This window comes from Cyprinus carpio, chromosome A3 (genome assembly GCF_018340385.1).
Source record: "Cyprinus carpio isolate SPL01 chromosome A3, ASM1834038v1, whole genome shotgun sequence".
NCBI lineage: Eukaryota > Metazoa > Chordata > Actinopteri > Cypriniformes > Cyprinidae > Cyprinus > Cyprinus carpio.
The window spans coordinates 13,015,114-13,032,514 of record NC_056574.1 but is presented as its reverse complement, the minus strand read 5'-3'; the positions used below and the strand labels follow the sequence as shown (position 1 = coordinate 13,032,514).

At 36.4% G+C, this 17,401-nt stretch overlaps 2 protein-coding genes across 2 annotated transcripts; one reads left to right on the top strand and one right to left on the bottom strand.

Moving 5' to 3' along the window:
- The first annotated feature begins 637 nt into the window (after nucleotides 1–637).
- LOC109056197 (cell adhesion molecule 4-like) lies at nucleotides 638–7,537 on the top strand. The gene is made up of 5 exons (XM_042719132.1): nucleotides 638–944; nucleotides 1,859–2,116; nucleotides 2,231–2,560; nucleotides 2,824–3,063; nucleotides 5,710–7,537. The coding sequence occupies exons 1-5, from the start codon at nucleotides 881–883 to the stop codon at nucleotides 5,817–5,819; spliced, it is 1,002 nt and encodes a 333-aa protein (XP_042575066.1). The 5' UTR covers nucleotides 638–880; the 3' UTR covers nucleotides 5,820–7,537.
- Nucleotides 7,538–10,200: 2,663 nt separating this feature from the next.
- LOC109056198 (UBA-like domain-containing protein 1) lies at nucleotides 10,201–17,082 on the bottom strand. Its single transcript, XM_019073428.2, has 3 exons — nucleotides 16,808–17,082; nucleotides 16,391–16,444; nucleotides 10,201–11,396 (listed from the first exon to the last, which is right to left on the bottom strand). The coding sequence occupies exons 1-3, from the start codon at nucleotides 16,913–16,915 to the stop codon at nucleotides 11,100–11,102; spliced, it is 459 nt and encodes a 152-aa protein (XP_018928973.1). The 5' UTR covers nucleotides 16,916–17,082; the 3' UTR covers nucleotides 10,201–11,099.
- Nucleotides 17,083–17,401: the final 319 nt, after the last annotated feature.

Here is a 17,401-nt window from a genome sequence, read left to right as displayed (position 1 = left end):
TTGATTTATTTCACTAATTCCATTCAAAAAGTGAAACGTGTATATTATATCCATTTATTACACACAGACTGATATATTTCAAATGTTTATTTCTATTAATTTTGATGATTATAACTGACAACTAAGGAAAATCCCAAATTCAGTATCTCAGAAAATTAGAATATTACTTAAGATTCTAATTATATGACCAGCACCTGTATATATTCTTTTTATTATTATTAAAAAAATATGACCAGTGTCTTCGATATGTGTATCGTGTTTATTTAATAATACGTTGAATAAACATGATACACATTACTGAATCGATTATTACGATGAAAGACGATGAATCGGCTGTTCCAACATGGAGATATTTTATTTCGATTAAATAACTTTCTGATGCGTTAACCAAACTGTCCTTGTTGAAAGAACCTTCAGAAACCAGCCTGGCTGTAGCTGTTTAACATGGTTTTAAACGGATTTTGACCACTTTTAGCTGGTCTTGTTAGATGTAAGGCTGGAGGCCAGCTGACCAACCAGCTGGTTTTAGCTCTTTCCAGCAGGTAAAAATGTATTATGTCGGTAAGAAGGTTTGTATCCCTTTAATAACGCCCCATGTTAGAGAGAGTCTGAGATTTAAATCGTCTTTCAGCCACTGTCACAGTGCCATTTAGCCATTTCCCTCAGAAGCTTGTATGCGCGCACGGGTTCTCCCATTTGAAATGCATGAATGCTTTTTCTATAGGTGCTTCCGGAAAAATAACATATCCACAGTGATCTGGGTGGAGTTTCGCTTGAGGAGACGCTAGACAGATAATAGGTAGAGGCGACACGTTATATATTCGCACACCTTGACCGCGCCTTTATTGTCTGGTTGACGGTACACTCGAACACTTACAACATGCTGCAACGTTTTTACGGACTTGCTTATTTTTCAGCAGTTTTACTGTTTGTGACCCTCACAGGTTTGTATCGACTTATTTCCCTTTCATTCTTTCGATATGAGAAGCGAGAACATTCGTTAACCAGTAGCATAGGCTTCGCGCTCGAATGTGTTCTAAACGTTCGCTTTCATGTGAGTGATTCAGAACGCCGTTGACCTCCACTGTCTGCGTTAAAATGTTGACCTATTTTAGTTCATTCATTAGCTTACTGTAGCTACAGTAAGGAGTCCCGCTGCTATCTACAGTAGCGCTTGTAATATGACCTTGAGTGCTCAATATTTTTAGTGCTGGCAAGCTCTTCAGCAGTGCATGTAACCTGTGGATTTGTTACAGTAACATAGTTAGTAGTTTTATAGTTCATTTAGCCATTACTAATCTTGTGTTCACAGTCATCATGACGATTCAAGCTGTTTATTATAAAGTATTCAATGCTGATATCACTACAAATATCCTTGTAATCATATTAATAATGAGTTGATAACAGGATTGACACATAACCTGTGAAAACTAATTTTTAGTAAAATAATTTGTCTTCTAAATTAAGAAGACTGAAATGAAATGAAAACTGAAAGTAAATGTAGTGGATTTTTTTGACGTCTTTATCAAAGTGGTAAAAGCTGGTGCCCACTTGCTATTGTAAATTGCTTACATGCTTGTGAGAGGGACATGCTTTAGAATAACCCTGCTGCGTCAGTGAAGTTTCTAAGTTTCATTTCCCAGATGGTAAGAATCAATTAGCCTCTTTGTTTTAAAAGAGTCATAAACTGTGATAGACTGATGGTCTTCTACAATATCCTAAAACTTTTCTTGATTGTTTTGCATGCAGTTGGTCTGTAAACACATTTTAACATGTGATGGTTGGTTATCTGTTTTTAGTCTTTCTAGTAAACAATTTCTATATGCATTTATTCTGTGTTCTTCAATGTGTTTAACAGGTACACAAGCTGAATGTCCTGTTAAGCTCAACCCACAGAGAGCTGTTGTGAGATACAACGGTTCTGTAGAAGTTAACTGTAGCACTTCAATCACACATAAAGGGATGGGATGGGAAGCCAGTGAGGGAGCAGTGCCCATGACCAGAGACAAAATTATCGCATGGAGAGTGTCACACCTGACAGAATGGGACATAGAGCCATTCTGCTTTATAAACCATGAGGAACAGTGTCAAGTACAGCTCCCGGTCACAATTTACAGTCAGTTTATCTGTTATTGAATTTTTATTTTTTTTGTCTTTTCATTCTCAGAAATTTCGAATAAACGTACATTCATCACTGCGGATTTCAGAGTTTGTAAATCTTCCTCCACAGAGACTCCAGACAGTGTGTCCATCAGCATTGTGGATCACAGAGGACCAATGATAGAGGGACAGCAGTATAAGCTCCAGTGTGATGTTCACGATGTGGCTCCTGTTCAGTATCTCACTGTCAAATGGTACAAAGGACAGACTCTGCTGGATAAAACCACCTTCACTGAGGATAGCAAGACTCCATTGAATGAAACCGCCACACTCCTGATCCGTCCAGACAGAGCTGATGATGGAGCTCAATACAGGTGTGAAGCAGAGCTGGAACTGGGAGCAGAAGGACCTCAACCTCCTCCAAAAGAAACATCAGGAAGTCTTAATAATGAATTGTACTGTAAGTTTATTATTGCTAAGCTTGCTGTATAATTCATTTTATATTTTCTGAATGGCCTTCTAGTGTGAAGGATGTGCAACTGTCATATTTCGTCACACGCAGATAATTGCTTATTAACATAGAATTTGATCGCATATTACATATTATGATTAGAATTAACACAGATAAAAAGGTTTCAGTTGTAAAGCATTTTTCTGATCTGTTAATAACAGCTGCTCATCATGGTGCTGTTGTACTGAGAAATGTCTCCCTGTCCTCCTCAGATAAACCAAAACACTCCAGTTCAACAGAGACCATCATTAAAAACGATGAGGTCACGCTAAACTGTACAGTGAAAGCAAACCCAGCTGCTATGTACACATGGCACTCAGAGCATCTGAAAGAGGAAATCAGCACCTCAGTGCTCCAGTCCCCCACACTCAGTCCAGGAAACTACACGTGCACCGCCACAAACTCTCTGGGAAGTGACAGCAAAGTGTTCATCATTGAATCTGAGCAAACAGGTTGGTTTTGATTGAATAAACACTAATCTGCCTCTTTCTATTCCACTATGCTACATTTCCATTGTTTTTTTTTATGTAAACACGCTAGACAGATGTGTTTGACCACTGCACTTGTGCCTCGCGTCTTTTGCAGCATCTTTCACATGACACAGCAATCTAAAAACACAGCGCTCAAGTTAAAAGGTTGTTCAACTTTTTAAAAAACTCATCCTAAGACCTTGCATTTTTCCCCATTCCACTGCATACATCTCACATTTTTCAAAGCGTTAACCTGTGTGAATCAGTCCTTACTGTTCAACAGGGCTCTGCAGTGGTGACTTAATTTTCTACGGCAGTCTGGAAGTTAGTTTTACCTAACAATTTGGATTATTGCAAAAAGTAAGATCTGTGACCAACAAAAGTTTATGATTCTTGCATATTTTGTTCATAATGATAATCTTCATCTTTAATTATGAAGCCTAAAATCGGCAGAAGAAAAAAGCTAAACATAGGCTATAAACAAACTAGACCATGGTCACATGACTTCAGCATCGCTATAAATCCAAAGTTCTGTTATGAAACTCTATATGGCGCAGTCCAATAGGTTTTTAACTCAATCTGACATAATGTCCTCATTATTCACATGGTAACAGCTGATTGGATTATTTTCGTATCAGCAGCCAATGAGCTTGCTGCTCAACATTTGCTTGCTGTAGCAGTAATGTGCTTCAGAAACCCTCCACCTTCCCCAGCTCCACCTGTATTTCCTGTTCGGCGTGATGATGTTTAATGTCCCTGCCAACCTCTGTAGTTCCATTTAGCCACTTGTTAGCAACCACCTTTTTTAAGACAAAGAAAAGCTTTAAAAAATGACTTTTACATTTTATATTGTAAACTGTCTCTAAAACATGAAAATATTTTGAGCTTGCATTAAACACAGACCTTATTTCAGACATTTAACCAAAAACCCATTCACTTCCAGACAATTCATAGTTTGCACTTGATGTCACAACCTTACAGAAATGCTCAAAACAAGGAATGCTTTCCTCCACTGACCACCAGTTATTTTTATGAGGTTTGCATTAGTAGTAATGTAGTAAGACAGGGATATTAAAAGATAAAATTTAGTATACACCTTATTGATGATGTATACTTTCTACAGGCAAGCAGATGCAGTCAGAGGAACACTCCACTATTTTTTAAAATAGGCTCATTTTCCAACTCCCCTAGAGTTAAACAGTAGAGTTTTACCATTTTTGAGTCCATTCAGCCAATCTCTGGGTCTGGCGCTAGCACTTTTAGCTTAGCTTAGCATAGATCATTGAATCAGATTAGACCGTTTGCATCTCGCTCAAAAATGAACAAAGAGTTTCGATATTTTTCCTATTTAAAACTTGATTCTTCTGTAGTTACATTGTGTACTAAGACCGCCGGAAAATGAAAAGTTGCGATTTTCTAGGCCGATATGGCTAGAAACTATATTCTCATCCAGCGTAATAATCAAGGAACTTTGCTGCCGTACCATGGGTTCCATCAGTTTTAGTACACGATGTAACTACAGAAGAGTCAAGTTTTAAATAGGGAAAACATCGAAACTCTTTGTTCATTTTTGAGCGAGATGCTAACGGTCTAAACAGATTCAATGATCTATGCTAAGCTAAGCTAAAAGTGCTACCGCCAGACCCGGAGATCGGCTGAATGGATTCGAAAACGGTAAAACTCAACTTTAACTTTAGAGGAGTTGGAAAATGAGCCTATTTTAAAAAATAGTGGAGTGTTCCTTTAAGCTCAAGTTCAGCTCAAGCAGTTTAACAAATAAATATTTCACATAGCAGACCACTATAAAGAAAACACTTAGCCATTTAGCGCATTGCGTTCATATTCCGAGCTCATTTGCTTGCCTGTATAAAGCACGCATCATCAGTAAGGTGTGTACTGAATTTGATCTGAAATTGAATATCACTGTTTTAAAGGCACTTTAAGTCTTTTCACATTAAACTTTTTAGAATGTCCTGCTGTTTTCAGTGATTGAAATATTGCGGCGGGTGTTTGATATGGATTGCAAATGGCCAAAATTGCCTTTCTGTTCACATATCTTTGCTAGAAAACAAGTCAATAAAAATAAAACATTTGTTGGTTATATACTATTAAAAGTTGATTCCATTTGAAATGAAAACCCTGAAAATAAAGAAGCAAACATGCATGTGTTTGTGACATTTAGCATTGTGATGAGTGGGGCGGGGCCGAGAGCCGTGGGAACGGAGCGAGGCCGGTGGAGTGATTGGGAAATGAGCGACACCTGCTCCACTCACCGGTCTCGAGTCCCGCCCCACTCATCACAAGCATATTTATACAAGTTGATTATCTTAAACTCTTAGTATTGACATCCCAAAGTTCATTCTTTATCGACAGGGTGATTTTGTGGTCTTGAATAAGCTTTGCATTTGCATTTAATGATTCATCAGGTGCTTTTAGGCGAAAGGAGGAATAGTGCAACAATAGTCTCTTGTGCGCCCCATACACTGGTGTTGTGTTCCTGCCAGGCTGCTCCAGGACATCTGCTGGCAGTGTGTGTGTGTTGAACAACCAGCAGAGTCACACTTCTGTTGCTGAAGCTGTTGATTGATTCATCTGTTTATAAAATCATTCATGTCATTTCTCCTACAGACAGAACCACATTCTGGGCTATTGTTATATCCGGCGTGGTCGTGGCACTGGTGTTAATCGCCACTTATGTGATAGTCAAGACTAGGAGTTCCAACAATTCTATCATTTGATGGAAAAGAGATGATGTCAAAGGGGTACCTTCTCCTCAGGGAGATCATGAAAAACTGGATTATTATGGGTTGTTCTTTAAAGAAATAGGCTAGTTCACCCAAAATCTAAATTTGCTGCAAATATGAGCCAATAATCTATAACAACACTTCCTCCATTCACTGTTGTCCTCTCACATCAAAATCCACCAACATATTTGTTTAGAACCGGTTTCACTTTTGAAAAGCAGATTTTTATTATTGGGTGAACTAATCCTTTAATGAACTGATGTGATTTTGCATGGCTTGGGGTGTTGCAGTACTGGGAACTGTTACAGCACTTTTTTTAATCACCATATTCAACTTCAAATTAGATTTGTTTTTATGTGTATTCATTCATTATTCTGGTCCTGATAGGACAAAATCATGTCTTGTAATTGTCATTAAATATAACCACTTTTTTGTGGAAATCCCATTACTGTACAACACTACATTATTTTTCCTTTACAAATAGTCATATTTTAATTTTGAAAAGCCAGTCATTAAAGATATGAAGAATATGACTAACTGTATTTTCATTGCTGTTAATGTTAATTTGGTGCTGGGTATGTAGTGTGTTATAAAGTATTTTACAGAAATGCATGTCATAGTACATATAATAATAATAATAATAATAATGTTTCATTAGTCTGTTGCACAAAATTTATTTTTTGTTTACAAATGTTATTGTCTTGAATGTAAAGCTTCACTTTCATTTTCACCCATTAACTGGTTTATCTATCCACCATGGTTTTAGCTGAAGTTAATTTATTTGTTATACACCCTCACATTATTTTTATACTGAGGTTGGGACATTTTTCACTATTAAATGTACTGCATGCCTGTTTCCATGTATTTTTATAAAACATCATACAATATTGATACAATATTTTTATTTTGTGGGGCATTAGCGATCAAGAGCATGTTATGAACTCTTAAAATATGCAATATTTGTTTCAACCCTAACTGTAACCTTAACTAGCTGAAAACTGCTAGCCAAATTAACCTAGTAACTGCTGGCTAATGATAGAAACATTAACAAAGATCCAGTTGTTGAGAAAGGAGAAGATAAAACAAAGATCACTGATCTGAGAAAATTAATATTGATGTCAGTAGCAAACAAAATTCATCACAAAGATTACACATAATCTCCATAATGCTGATAAAAAAAATGGTTAACAGATAATAGTAGGTACTAATCAAGTGTGTTATACATCTTTCCTTGTGGTCTTCATATATAGTCTGCAGGCATAGAAAACCTCTTTTTCAGTACTGAAAGTTGCCTTCATTTTCTTCTCTTTTCCTCTTCTAATGGCATGATGAGGTCAGTGGAAAGCCTATGATCACATGCTTATTTTTCACCCAATAATTGCTCATAGCTATGATACTTTGTAGTCTACATATAAAACCAAATTTGCATATTTAAATTGTACAATGTTGGTAACACTTCAAACAAGTGAACACAAAAGCCATAACATGACAATGTTAAAGTATGGTACCTTACTGTAAAGTGTTCTCAACATTTTTTGTACTCTTTTGTACTGAACACTTTATCAAATCTGAACGTGTTTGTATAATGTGGGAGGACATGTGTTGTAGTAAACGTCAGTTTCTTCCTAAAACTGTATAGTAGCATTGCTTTTCATGTTTTTGTTTGTGTGCTTTTGTGTTATTTTATGAATACAGAATTTATTTGAAAACCATTGCCTCAAAAACCTTCTTCTTTCTTCTTTGTCAGGTAAATGAGTATCTGAGTATGACAACTAGGATTACAAAACTTGTTTGTCCAGACATGGTTTTGTTAGTCATCATTTTTGTTCAATGTAAGCACAAACTGCTTAATTTCTACTTAAATGAGATCATCTGGATTGATCAAATCTGGCTCTATGCTGTTTAGAAAAGTATATGTAGAGCAACACACTGAAACTATGACTTATTTGTCAAATGAACTCTCTTTAGTGTAGGCCTGTGTTTTACACATTAACCTGAACTGGTTTTTCTGCCAAAAATATTTGCAAGTATAGAGTGTTGCTATAGCAACTGTTCTACAGGGAAGAGCAGGAATGAAACAGAGTTCTCTCAGCCAGAGACAAATAATCACGTTTCGTACAAAAGTAAAGGATTTAGCTGTATAAAACGTCTATTAGAGTGAGGTGGATGAATTCAAATTCACAATACAAAACACAGGAAATACAAGTGACACAGCAAAAATCACCATGAATCATAACGCATTCAACAACTGCAAGACTGCACATGTTCTCATAGACTAATATTTCTGAAGTACTCTGCGCAGGAAGAGCGCTTGCTAATCTTTAATAATGATGTAGTCAAGGCAGAATATTGAAACCACAAACACTTTCGAAATGAGGCCAGACTTTGTCCTTTACTGGTAAGGTATTTATAATGAGGAGGCTACATAAAGTACACAAGGACTTTTATATTTCAGTTGGAATTACTTTGATAATACAGCAGAAGTAATATTGTTTATAGATAGTTGTGGCCAATGAAACGTTTGTGGTCAAATCCCAATCAATATACAACTTTATATAATCAAAATTAAAGTTTTGTGGCTTTTAATTCATGTGTGTTAACTTTGAGGTCACCAAAAATGCAAGTGAACTCCTAAATGCTGACAAGGTTGATTTTTTTTTATATTTATTTTATTAGCAAATATAGTTGTGTGGCCTATTGTATTTTTTTATGTCCTGCCCATAATTTTAGTTATATTAAACGTTTAACATACCAAAGATTCCTACAGCCTACCGCATTAATTACCCCTCAAGTAATTGTAGATTTCAGAAGTTTCCAATGTTTGCTAACGGGTGTTGAAAGGCAGTTTCGTTTGACATTCAAAAATGAACACAGAAAATGCAAAAACACTTTGCGACCTCCATTGGTCAGGAATGGAATGTCATTGTTAAAATATTGAAGCTAAATATAGACTTTGTGCTGCTAATCCACAGAATAGCATAACAAATATAGTTTTATTATATGTGATATTACTTATATATGTTATCTTTGTTTTAAAAGTTTTTATATATGTGTTCTTTATTTGGTTATTTTATTTAAAACCATGTTTCATGTTTTAATTTAATTTGAAATAGTGCAGCTGTTACAGTAACACAATCATGATCTAAATAATTATAATAAAAGTTTTTTTCTGGAACAAATTCAAGAAGCAAAAGCTGAGCATCTTCTAGATAAATATTTTGATTTCATATAAAATTTGAAAATAGGATTTTTAATAGTGTTGTGCATTTTTCGTAACAATAAACTCTTTTAGACTTTTTTTCCACTTCAGCAATAATCGGCCAAGTGTCTTTAAAAAAAAGACCAAACTTAAGCTCCAAAACATTCATAATTTATGATAGCTCAAGTTGGAAATTTCATTTTCACGTGTGTTTAAAAAGTGGTTAACAGGTAATTAATGGCTTTAATTAATAGATTATAACTACTGCATAAATATAATTTAGTACCCAAAAATCCCTTAAAAATACAAAATAATAAAAAATAAAACATTGACCTAAAATATAATGCATTCATTGCAACAATAACATTATTTTTATCCTCTCAATAAAAATGACCGCAGAGAGAACATGTGGTAGTGATATATTGTTTTCTAATGCAAATAACTGAATGAACACAGGAATAGACAGAGAGTGAAATGATACGGTAATGAAAGTGCGCTGCTGAGGTTTGTGGTTTGGCATATTAAATTTACCCTTTCTCTGTATAATGCTCGACCAGCCTGCAGCAGCCCTCCACTCATGCTTCTCTGTACACACACACACAGCCAAGTGACAGAAATAGCAGGCGGTCTTCACCCTGCTGAGATGAAGCAGATGGTCTGACTTAAGATGCTTCACCCATCATCTCTCAGTTGTGTTCATGTGAGCTACAGTGAAGGAGGCTTTGTTTCCATTTAGTTTTGAATGTTCAGCTTCATAGTTTCATGAAGGCAAGGCAAAATACAATGACTTCCAATGATATATATATATATATATATAGAGAGAGAGAGAGAGAGAGAGAGAGAGAGAGAGAGAGAGAGAGAGAGAGAGATAGAGATATAGAGAGAGAGAGGAGGAGAGAGCCTAAAATGTAGATTGAGAGAGAGAGAGAGAGAGAGAGAGAGGCCTAAAATGTAATTGATATTACTAATGTTGTGTAATTATGTTCAGTATATGGTAACTTTAGCTTGATCAATTGCTGAATCAGTTCTGAGTCTGTGTAATCATTTACCATGGTATTACAGGATACAAAGTACAGGTATACATGTAGTGACCCTAATTACACTATAAGGAAAACAGACCAGCAAAAAACTATGTAAATTGTTTTACTACACTAACATGAACACCACCACCAAGCGTTTTGCAATATATATACAATATTTATTTAAAAACATAAACAGGAAATGATAACCATCACATAGTCCACAAATATTGTGGAGGCAGTGTGAACACAGTTACAGGGAGATGATCGGTGAAAAGAAATTAGAGGAATATATTCTTATAAGTACAAATAGGGATTTGTGATAGACACAAATGTGCTGTAAGTGCTAAGCAGAACCAGAGAATCCAACATTCTGGGTATAAAACACTGCCTATACCATTATTTTAATACAAAATGCCAATTCAGTTCATTACGGAGTCATAAGAAAGTCCAAAATTACAGACCAGGTCAAGAGATTGTGATTTCTGCAGTAAACCTGTCGATTAAATAGACAGTTCAGCCAAAACTGTTCGTTCTGTCATCATTTACTCTACCTCATGTCCTTCCAAGCCTGTATGATTTTCTTTCTTCTGTGGAATATAAAAGAAGATGTTTTGAAGAATATTTCAACCATTTTGTCTATAAAATAGGATCGGCATGACACGACGGTAAGTAACTATTCTTTTAACCTTAGATCCACTGCAGGTGTTTAGTACACAGTGCAAAATAAAAGTATTCACCATTACTTGAGAACTGCTGAAACTGAAGACAATATTCAGTAACACATTCATTTGTCCGAGGTTATCTGTGAATATGCTACATAATTACTCATTCTGTCCATCTTTTTGGTAATTGCTAAAAAAAAAAAAAAAAGAATTTTTAAAAGATCCCAGATTTCCTGTGACCTCAGAGAAGAGGCCACACGCTGTTCCACCACTGCTCACTGCAACCCAGTGCTCTCGTCGCACTGTTTTACATCCACAACTGCCAAAATCATCAAGACGAAGGTCCATCCTCGATCTTTGTGTAAGGTGTGATGGCTAGTTAAAGCAGTCTCTATCTCTCAGCCTCCATGATGATGCTAGCATGCTCAGCGGAGGCTTGCTGAGTCACAGCCGCCGGCCAGCCTGGTGACGGCGTTTGGGGCATGAGCTGACCTGGAGTCCATCGCCCCTGGTGACCAGGGGTTGCCGGAGGGCTCATGGCCCAGTTGGTGTGAGGAGCTGGTGACGTAGCCATAGAAGCGATGGGACTGCTGCTGCTGAAGCTCTCGGAGGCTTTAAGACGAGAGAACATGGCTAGGGCATCTGGGAAGTTGGGGGGTGTCGCTGGCGTGTTTGCTGGAGTGCACATCTGGAAACACAGAGAGAACCAATTTAAAACTGGTCCAGGTGATGGATTGTTTAACCCACAACCATCAGTTTCATAAAGCAGATTTTAACAACCATGTCCACTGATAGGGGTCATGAATTGCATTTTTTAATTATTGCATTTTTTCCTGAGGTGTACTTATAATGTTAGTATGATTTTTACATCAAAATTTGACAATTTAGAAATAAAAGGCCATTTTCTACCCTGATTTGAACGCTGTGTTGGAAGGGGCGTGTCTACTGACTTCTATGAAAATGCCCACTGCTATGATTGGCTGACATCTGTGCATATGAAATTATTATTAAATGTGGAGCTCTCTCAAGAACTTTTACTACATTTTTACTATTACAGCTGTTGAGACTAACAAATCACAGAAATTATTCATCACAAAATAGTGTGCAGAAATACTCCCGTCACATGAAAGGTTGCAGTGATGAGCTTTGTAGCCGAAGACAGACTGTTGAGTGCATGAATGAATGCAGTGATACCACTCGATATAACTCAAAGTTTTGCACCTTCACAAATTCATCACAACTAACAGTGCAAACACATTGTAAGAGATTCGTTGTGCAGTGTAAACTGCCTCACTGAATATAAACTCGCACTGTGTGAATGGCATCTGCAGAGATTATAAAGGGAGTGTTCTTTGATCGCTTTCTGTATATAAAATAAGATTAGCCATTAGAATGAACACGGTTACCTACATGTTGTGGTATTACTATCAGGTCCACATATAACAGTAAAAGTCTGTTTGCAAAGCCTATGCCGAAACTGTGACAAAGACGTGATGATGCAGAAGCAGACGTTGATCTGACTCTGCAGAGGTGGGCTTTCGTTGCACTATTACATCATTATGTGACAAAATCTGAAATGAATCGTTTTCTGAGCTTGGTTTCAATAAAAGCTGTTTTGGGACTAACAAGGACGTTCTGAGCTCTGAAACTCAAATATTACTATAGTACAATGACCTCTTACATGTCAAAACATCAAGGAAAATTTGATTTCTCAATTCATGACCCCTTGAATGGAGAATCTGTAGAATTCCAGCAAAATAGTTATTTTCTGAAACAAGGAATTGAGGAAGTTGCTGAAATGTATTAGTGAGTGACTGAGGTTGTAGACCTTTGGACAAGCAGGACATGATACAATAATGATTGGCCGCCTCTCCTGAGTAAACACCAGACCTGATTCACTGACACAAATGTTACTAAGCAACGTTTAGTCTTTCAGAGGCCAGCTTTAAGAAGATAATCAGTGAAAAACAACACCAGTGTTGTCTTTTGTGACATGTTGCGCTCCTGTTGTTGAAAAAAAATTAGAATTTAAAGAATGTAAGACCCATATTTTATATACGGTTGGTCAATCGCAATACTGTAGTCCAATACTTTTTCGTAATGAATGCTAAACAGTATACATTATTACATTTATTCAGCAAGGATGTGTTAAATTGATCAAAAGTGACAGTAAAACATTTATAATGTTACAAAAGATTTCAATTTTAAATAAATGCTGTTCTTTTTAACTTTATGTACATCAATGAATCCTGGTAAAATAATGTATCACAGTTTTCCCCCAAAAAAAATATCAATAAGCAGCACAACAATATTTCAAGACCATGTATTTGGTAAATAGTTATGTATCAAGTAGGATAATGTACATTCAGTTGATCATTCATTCCATTATAATGAATTATTTCACTCAGCAGCTCTGAGGGCTTTCATACACAAAAACTCACTTGGTTTGGTTTAGTTTCTGTAGATGGCATAACTACACCGGCAAAAAGCACATCTGTCCATTGACAGTCATTCAAAAGCAGCCATGTCTGACAAAATATTTTCTAAATGATTTGTAAACCACAAGTATATCATTATATTCTAGCAGTGGATCAAGGACCAGCTTGTGAATAACAGCAATTAAGTTCCATCAACTGCACCAAAAATCCCTCACCCCGGGACATCCTTACTGCTATGAGCTATGACAACTGAACCTCGAAACTGAAAGCTGCATGTGTAAAGGTTCCTATGAAGAGCTCACTCAAACAATTCTCTGTCATTTGAAAGTGTAACTCGTCTCTACTTTCTAGTCACAGGTCAAGTCACACACAGATCATTCGTACTGCAAAAATCAGCTGTCTTCTCACACTCTCAGGGGCCTAAACATTTTAATCAGAATGTGATATGATTTTTTTTTCACTGTCATGTTCTGTTCTTAAATGTACCGTATATGCTTAGGCACTGCCTGTATGTGAAGGAAATGTATCATTACAGTTGTTGTTAGTAATTATAAACACAGTCATTAGAGTGGTGGAACTATGATGTCACTTTGTAGGCAAAAACCTGGAAGCGAGTTAACATTTTAGCACTTCCCGTTCTATCGTCCCAGAGTCAATGGGTTTTTTTCAATGGGATTTTGGTTAAATCCCTAAAATAAGGTCTGTGGTTCACAAGATACTTTCACGTTTTATTCTATGACATAAAACACACCAGTTACACCTCACTTGTTTTTTTTTTTTTTATACTGATACGTTTCTTTAAAAAGAGGTCGCTAACAAGTTGCTAAATGGGACTACATGGCGCCGTCGGAGACATTACACATTATTACGCCAAACAGTTAATCAATTTACAGTATTTTCCAGTCGTAGTATAATTTGTAACAGAATTAATTGTAGAATAACCAATTAATAGTTTCCCGCATTTTATACTGTTGGTTGACAATGTTTTTTTGGTGTGCCCCGAAATGCAACAAGTCTTCAGATGGAATATGATCATTTTATCTCTTCCCTACTGATGCGGAGACTCTGGGTTTGTAAGGTAAACTATTACAACTATTCCATGTAAACACCAAATTTACCGGCTTAGTCACGGTGAAAGTGAAACTTTAACTATGCATAGTGCTTAAAGCCCAGGTAAATTAAAATGTTTACGGCCACTTGAAACTGTTAAAAAGCAAATCAGGATTTCCTAGAAGCAAGGATAAAATAAGATTTTGTGTACCCACCCTAACAAAGCTGAAACGTGGTACTTTATTCACTAAAATAAGTTTAATCTTACCATATCCAAAAACTTGTTCACTCTGCTGTTATTTAATAGATTAAATGCACTAGAATTTTATTGAATAGTACGTAGAGACATGTTTTAAATTAAAATAGTCATGTTAATCAAGGATTTATTGACTTTTAATGCACCTTATTTCGAAATGTACAGAAATACGTGCTTTCATATGTCCTTTAGTTATAATTATTTCATTTATTCACTATACTATTTATTATTAATGTCTCATTTCAGTTTTAGTTTGATTCGAGTTTTGTATTTATTCCAGTTTATATAAAAGGTTCACATAGCGTGGACTAAAATTCATATACAGAGTAAATCCTTTTCACTGAACACGTTAAAAATAAGTTTGAAACAGTTGAGGGATGCATGGTGGTGGTGACGCTGAAGTCGAGCGACCGTGGGGCTGTAGTCCGTTTATACCCTAAATTTAGCTTTTAAGTTCTGGCGCTTTTATTTAGGCTTCAAAATTCATCAAAGTTATATTATTTTGTGAAGAATATCTTGATGATTTCATGAACTATGGTTGAACACAGAGATTATTTTTGGCGATAATCCAAAAGCCTATGGAAAAATCCTAAAGGCTTTTTGTCGAGGGAACCAGTGTGATGGTAATAGCCTGTCCGCCTGTTGCTTTTATATGAAAATAAATATGACGAACAAGACACTTAAAGTGCTTGCTTTTTAATTCCATACGAAAGGTGTATTTATCATCCACTTTTACTTTATTAATACAAACATGTATTTTAGATTTTTATAGAAATATGACAACAATCACATATCTCACACAGAGATCTCACTGTCATAGTGTTTGGGAACATTCATGCATAATTTAAATATATAATCACATGAAATCAGATAAAAAAAAAGTAAATATTTTAGAAGAGAACGCAGCGTCAGAGTTGTCTGAACCAATGAGCATTAAGCTGTGTCGTCAGTCAGTCATTTCCCATCATGCTTTTGATCAGAGCAGTCGATGGAGAGCAACTGTGCTCGACTGCACAATCCGACACAGCCGGACACGTTTTTGCCACACGTTAACATTGACATGATCAGAGCAATTCGGTAAATGTGTTAATATTACTTAACTCAGACACTTTTCTAACCGGCATGCATCTCGCGATGATCGGTTCTGTGCAGATTTTGCTCATCTCAAACAAGCCTACTGCCTGACCCTGGTGACGTCACCATATGGCAGCGCCCATAATGGTGCGACCCGCTCCCTGAAGAATAAAACAGCCTTTTCTCAAACACCGACAGGAGTCTTGAGTCTCGCGTGGGTGTACTGTACAAAATGTAAATATTTCATCATTTCAACGATGTGCATTTCACGAAGTAAACCTTCTTAATTAGCAAAAACTAGTAGGCTACGTTCACTTGTAAGCGAGAGGCAAATGAGGTGCTTTCCAAGGGTTAACTAAATTTGATTCGCTTTGCATGTGACCGGTAGTCTACTACTTCGGAGCAATTCCAAATTCCATTCATTTAAAAGATCTTCTAAAAAATTACAATTATACGTTTTTTTAAAGCCAGTGATATTTTGAACTTGCTACAGTGTGTTCCTGTCGTAGCGTTCTAATTGTTTTAGTACCGGTGTAAACAGCGCCGTGTCAAGCGCGTGCTCTCTCTTGTTCCCGGAATCGCCCTCCCCCACAACTTTGGACACGTTTGCAAAAACGCAAGTCCCATGAGTTCAGATTATTTTTTTCATCCTAAATATTAACACATTTAATTAACTACCCACGGGAGGCTGTATGCGCGTAAACGACAAAGATGTGAATTTTTAAAGACATAAATGTAGGCTTCGCTAGAAACATGTCAGCCTGTGTTTATTTTTGTCTGACTCGTGGTTTCAACATGGCGGAAGTCATCATAACAGAAGATATTAAAGAACACAATAATAAACGACAAATAAATTATACTCACCATTTGATGGCTGTAGGGAATATTAGCCTCTTGGAAAAATGTACTGAGAGCAGTCTGCAATACCATAAAAGAGTTATGTAATTCATAAATACTCGAGGAAGTAAGCAAATGTGTATTGGAGGGCTTTGAACATAACATTTAACATAACTTTATTAACTTTTTATTTCACTGAATCTCATATATATATATATATATATATATATCAAATTTATTATGCATTTCAATGTCTTATTTATTTATATTGACTGCTGTCTGGTGCTTGGTATGAGTAGCCTATAAATTATTTTTTTCATGCGTAAAAAAGTATAAGTTAATTATACTGATTTGCGTTATTTATCTATTTCTTTTTATTTATTTCTTTACTTTTTACTGTGTCACAAGACATTCAGTTTGATGTGCAATAACAAACCAACATACCTCAAACTGCCAGTGTGAAGCTTGTAGAAGCTGCTTTGCCTGATCAGCCGCACATCCGGCTGTAAGAACAAACTGATTTATCATCACCTGATGCCTTAGTTCGTCCATAATCAATTAAGAAACCTGTGCGATTTGGTCAGTCAAAAGTTTCAGCTTGCAGTCTTTCAAAAACGCCGCACTCAAACATCAACTTGTCGACTGGAAACAAAAACTGTTGTGAGTTGAACCGTCCTACTTAGCGCCCGCTGTTGGAGAAATGCAGAGCGTCAGAGAGGAACTCTGGGATTTGTAGGCCAGTATGCACAAAGATAGGACTCGCAATTTAATAACAAGGCTGATGATTACTGATTTAGTTTTCATCATGAGTTGCACCAGGGCCGTACGCAGACATTTTGAGGGGCAGTGGCCCAAACCAAAAAAAGGGCACAAGGAGGGTGGGTGCTTGTTAATACAAATTATCAAGTTGTTATAAATATACAATTAAAAGAGAAGATAGCACACTCTTTAATAATTGACTTTATTGTAGATGTTTTGATAAGAGTGGGCTCTCCCTCACTCTCTGAGCCTCATCTTCAATAGAAGTAGGGGAGAGTG

Coding starts and splice junctions, on each gene's coding strand:
- LOC109056197 (XM_042719132.1), top strand. CDS start 881: ATGCTGCAACGTTTTTACGGACTTGCTTATTTTTCAGCAGTTTTACTG. Junction 2,561..2,823: donor TCTTAATAATGAATTGTACT/GTAAGTTTATTA, acceptor TGTCCTCCTCAG/ATAAACCAAAACACTCCAGT. Junction 3,064..5,709: donor CATTGAATCTGAGCAAACAG/GTTGGTTTTGAT, acceptor TTTCTCCTACAG/ACAGAACCACATTCTGGGCT.
- LOC109056198 (XM_019073428.2), bottom strand. CDS start 16,915: ATGGACGAACTAAGGCATCAGGTGATGATAAATCAGTTTGTTCTTACA. Junction 16,445..16,807: donor CTTCACACTGGCAGTTTGAG/GTATGTTGGTTT, acceptor ATGGTATTGCAG/ACTGCTCTCAGTACATTTTT. Junction 11,397..16,390: donor TTCCCTACAGCCATCAAATG/GTGAGTATAATT, acceptor CTGTGTTTCCAG/ATGTGCACTCCAGCAAACAC.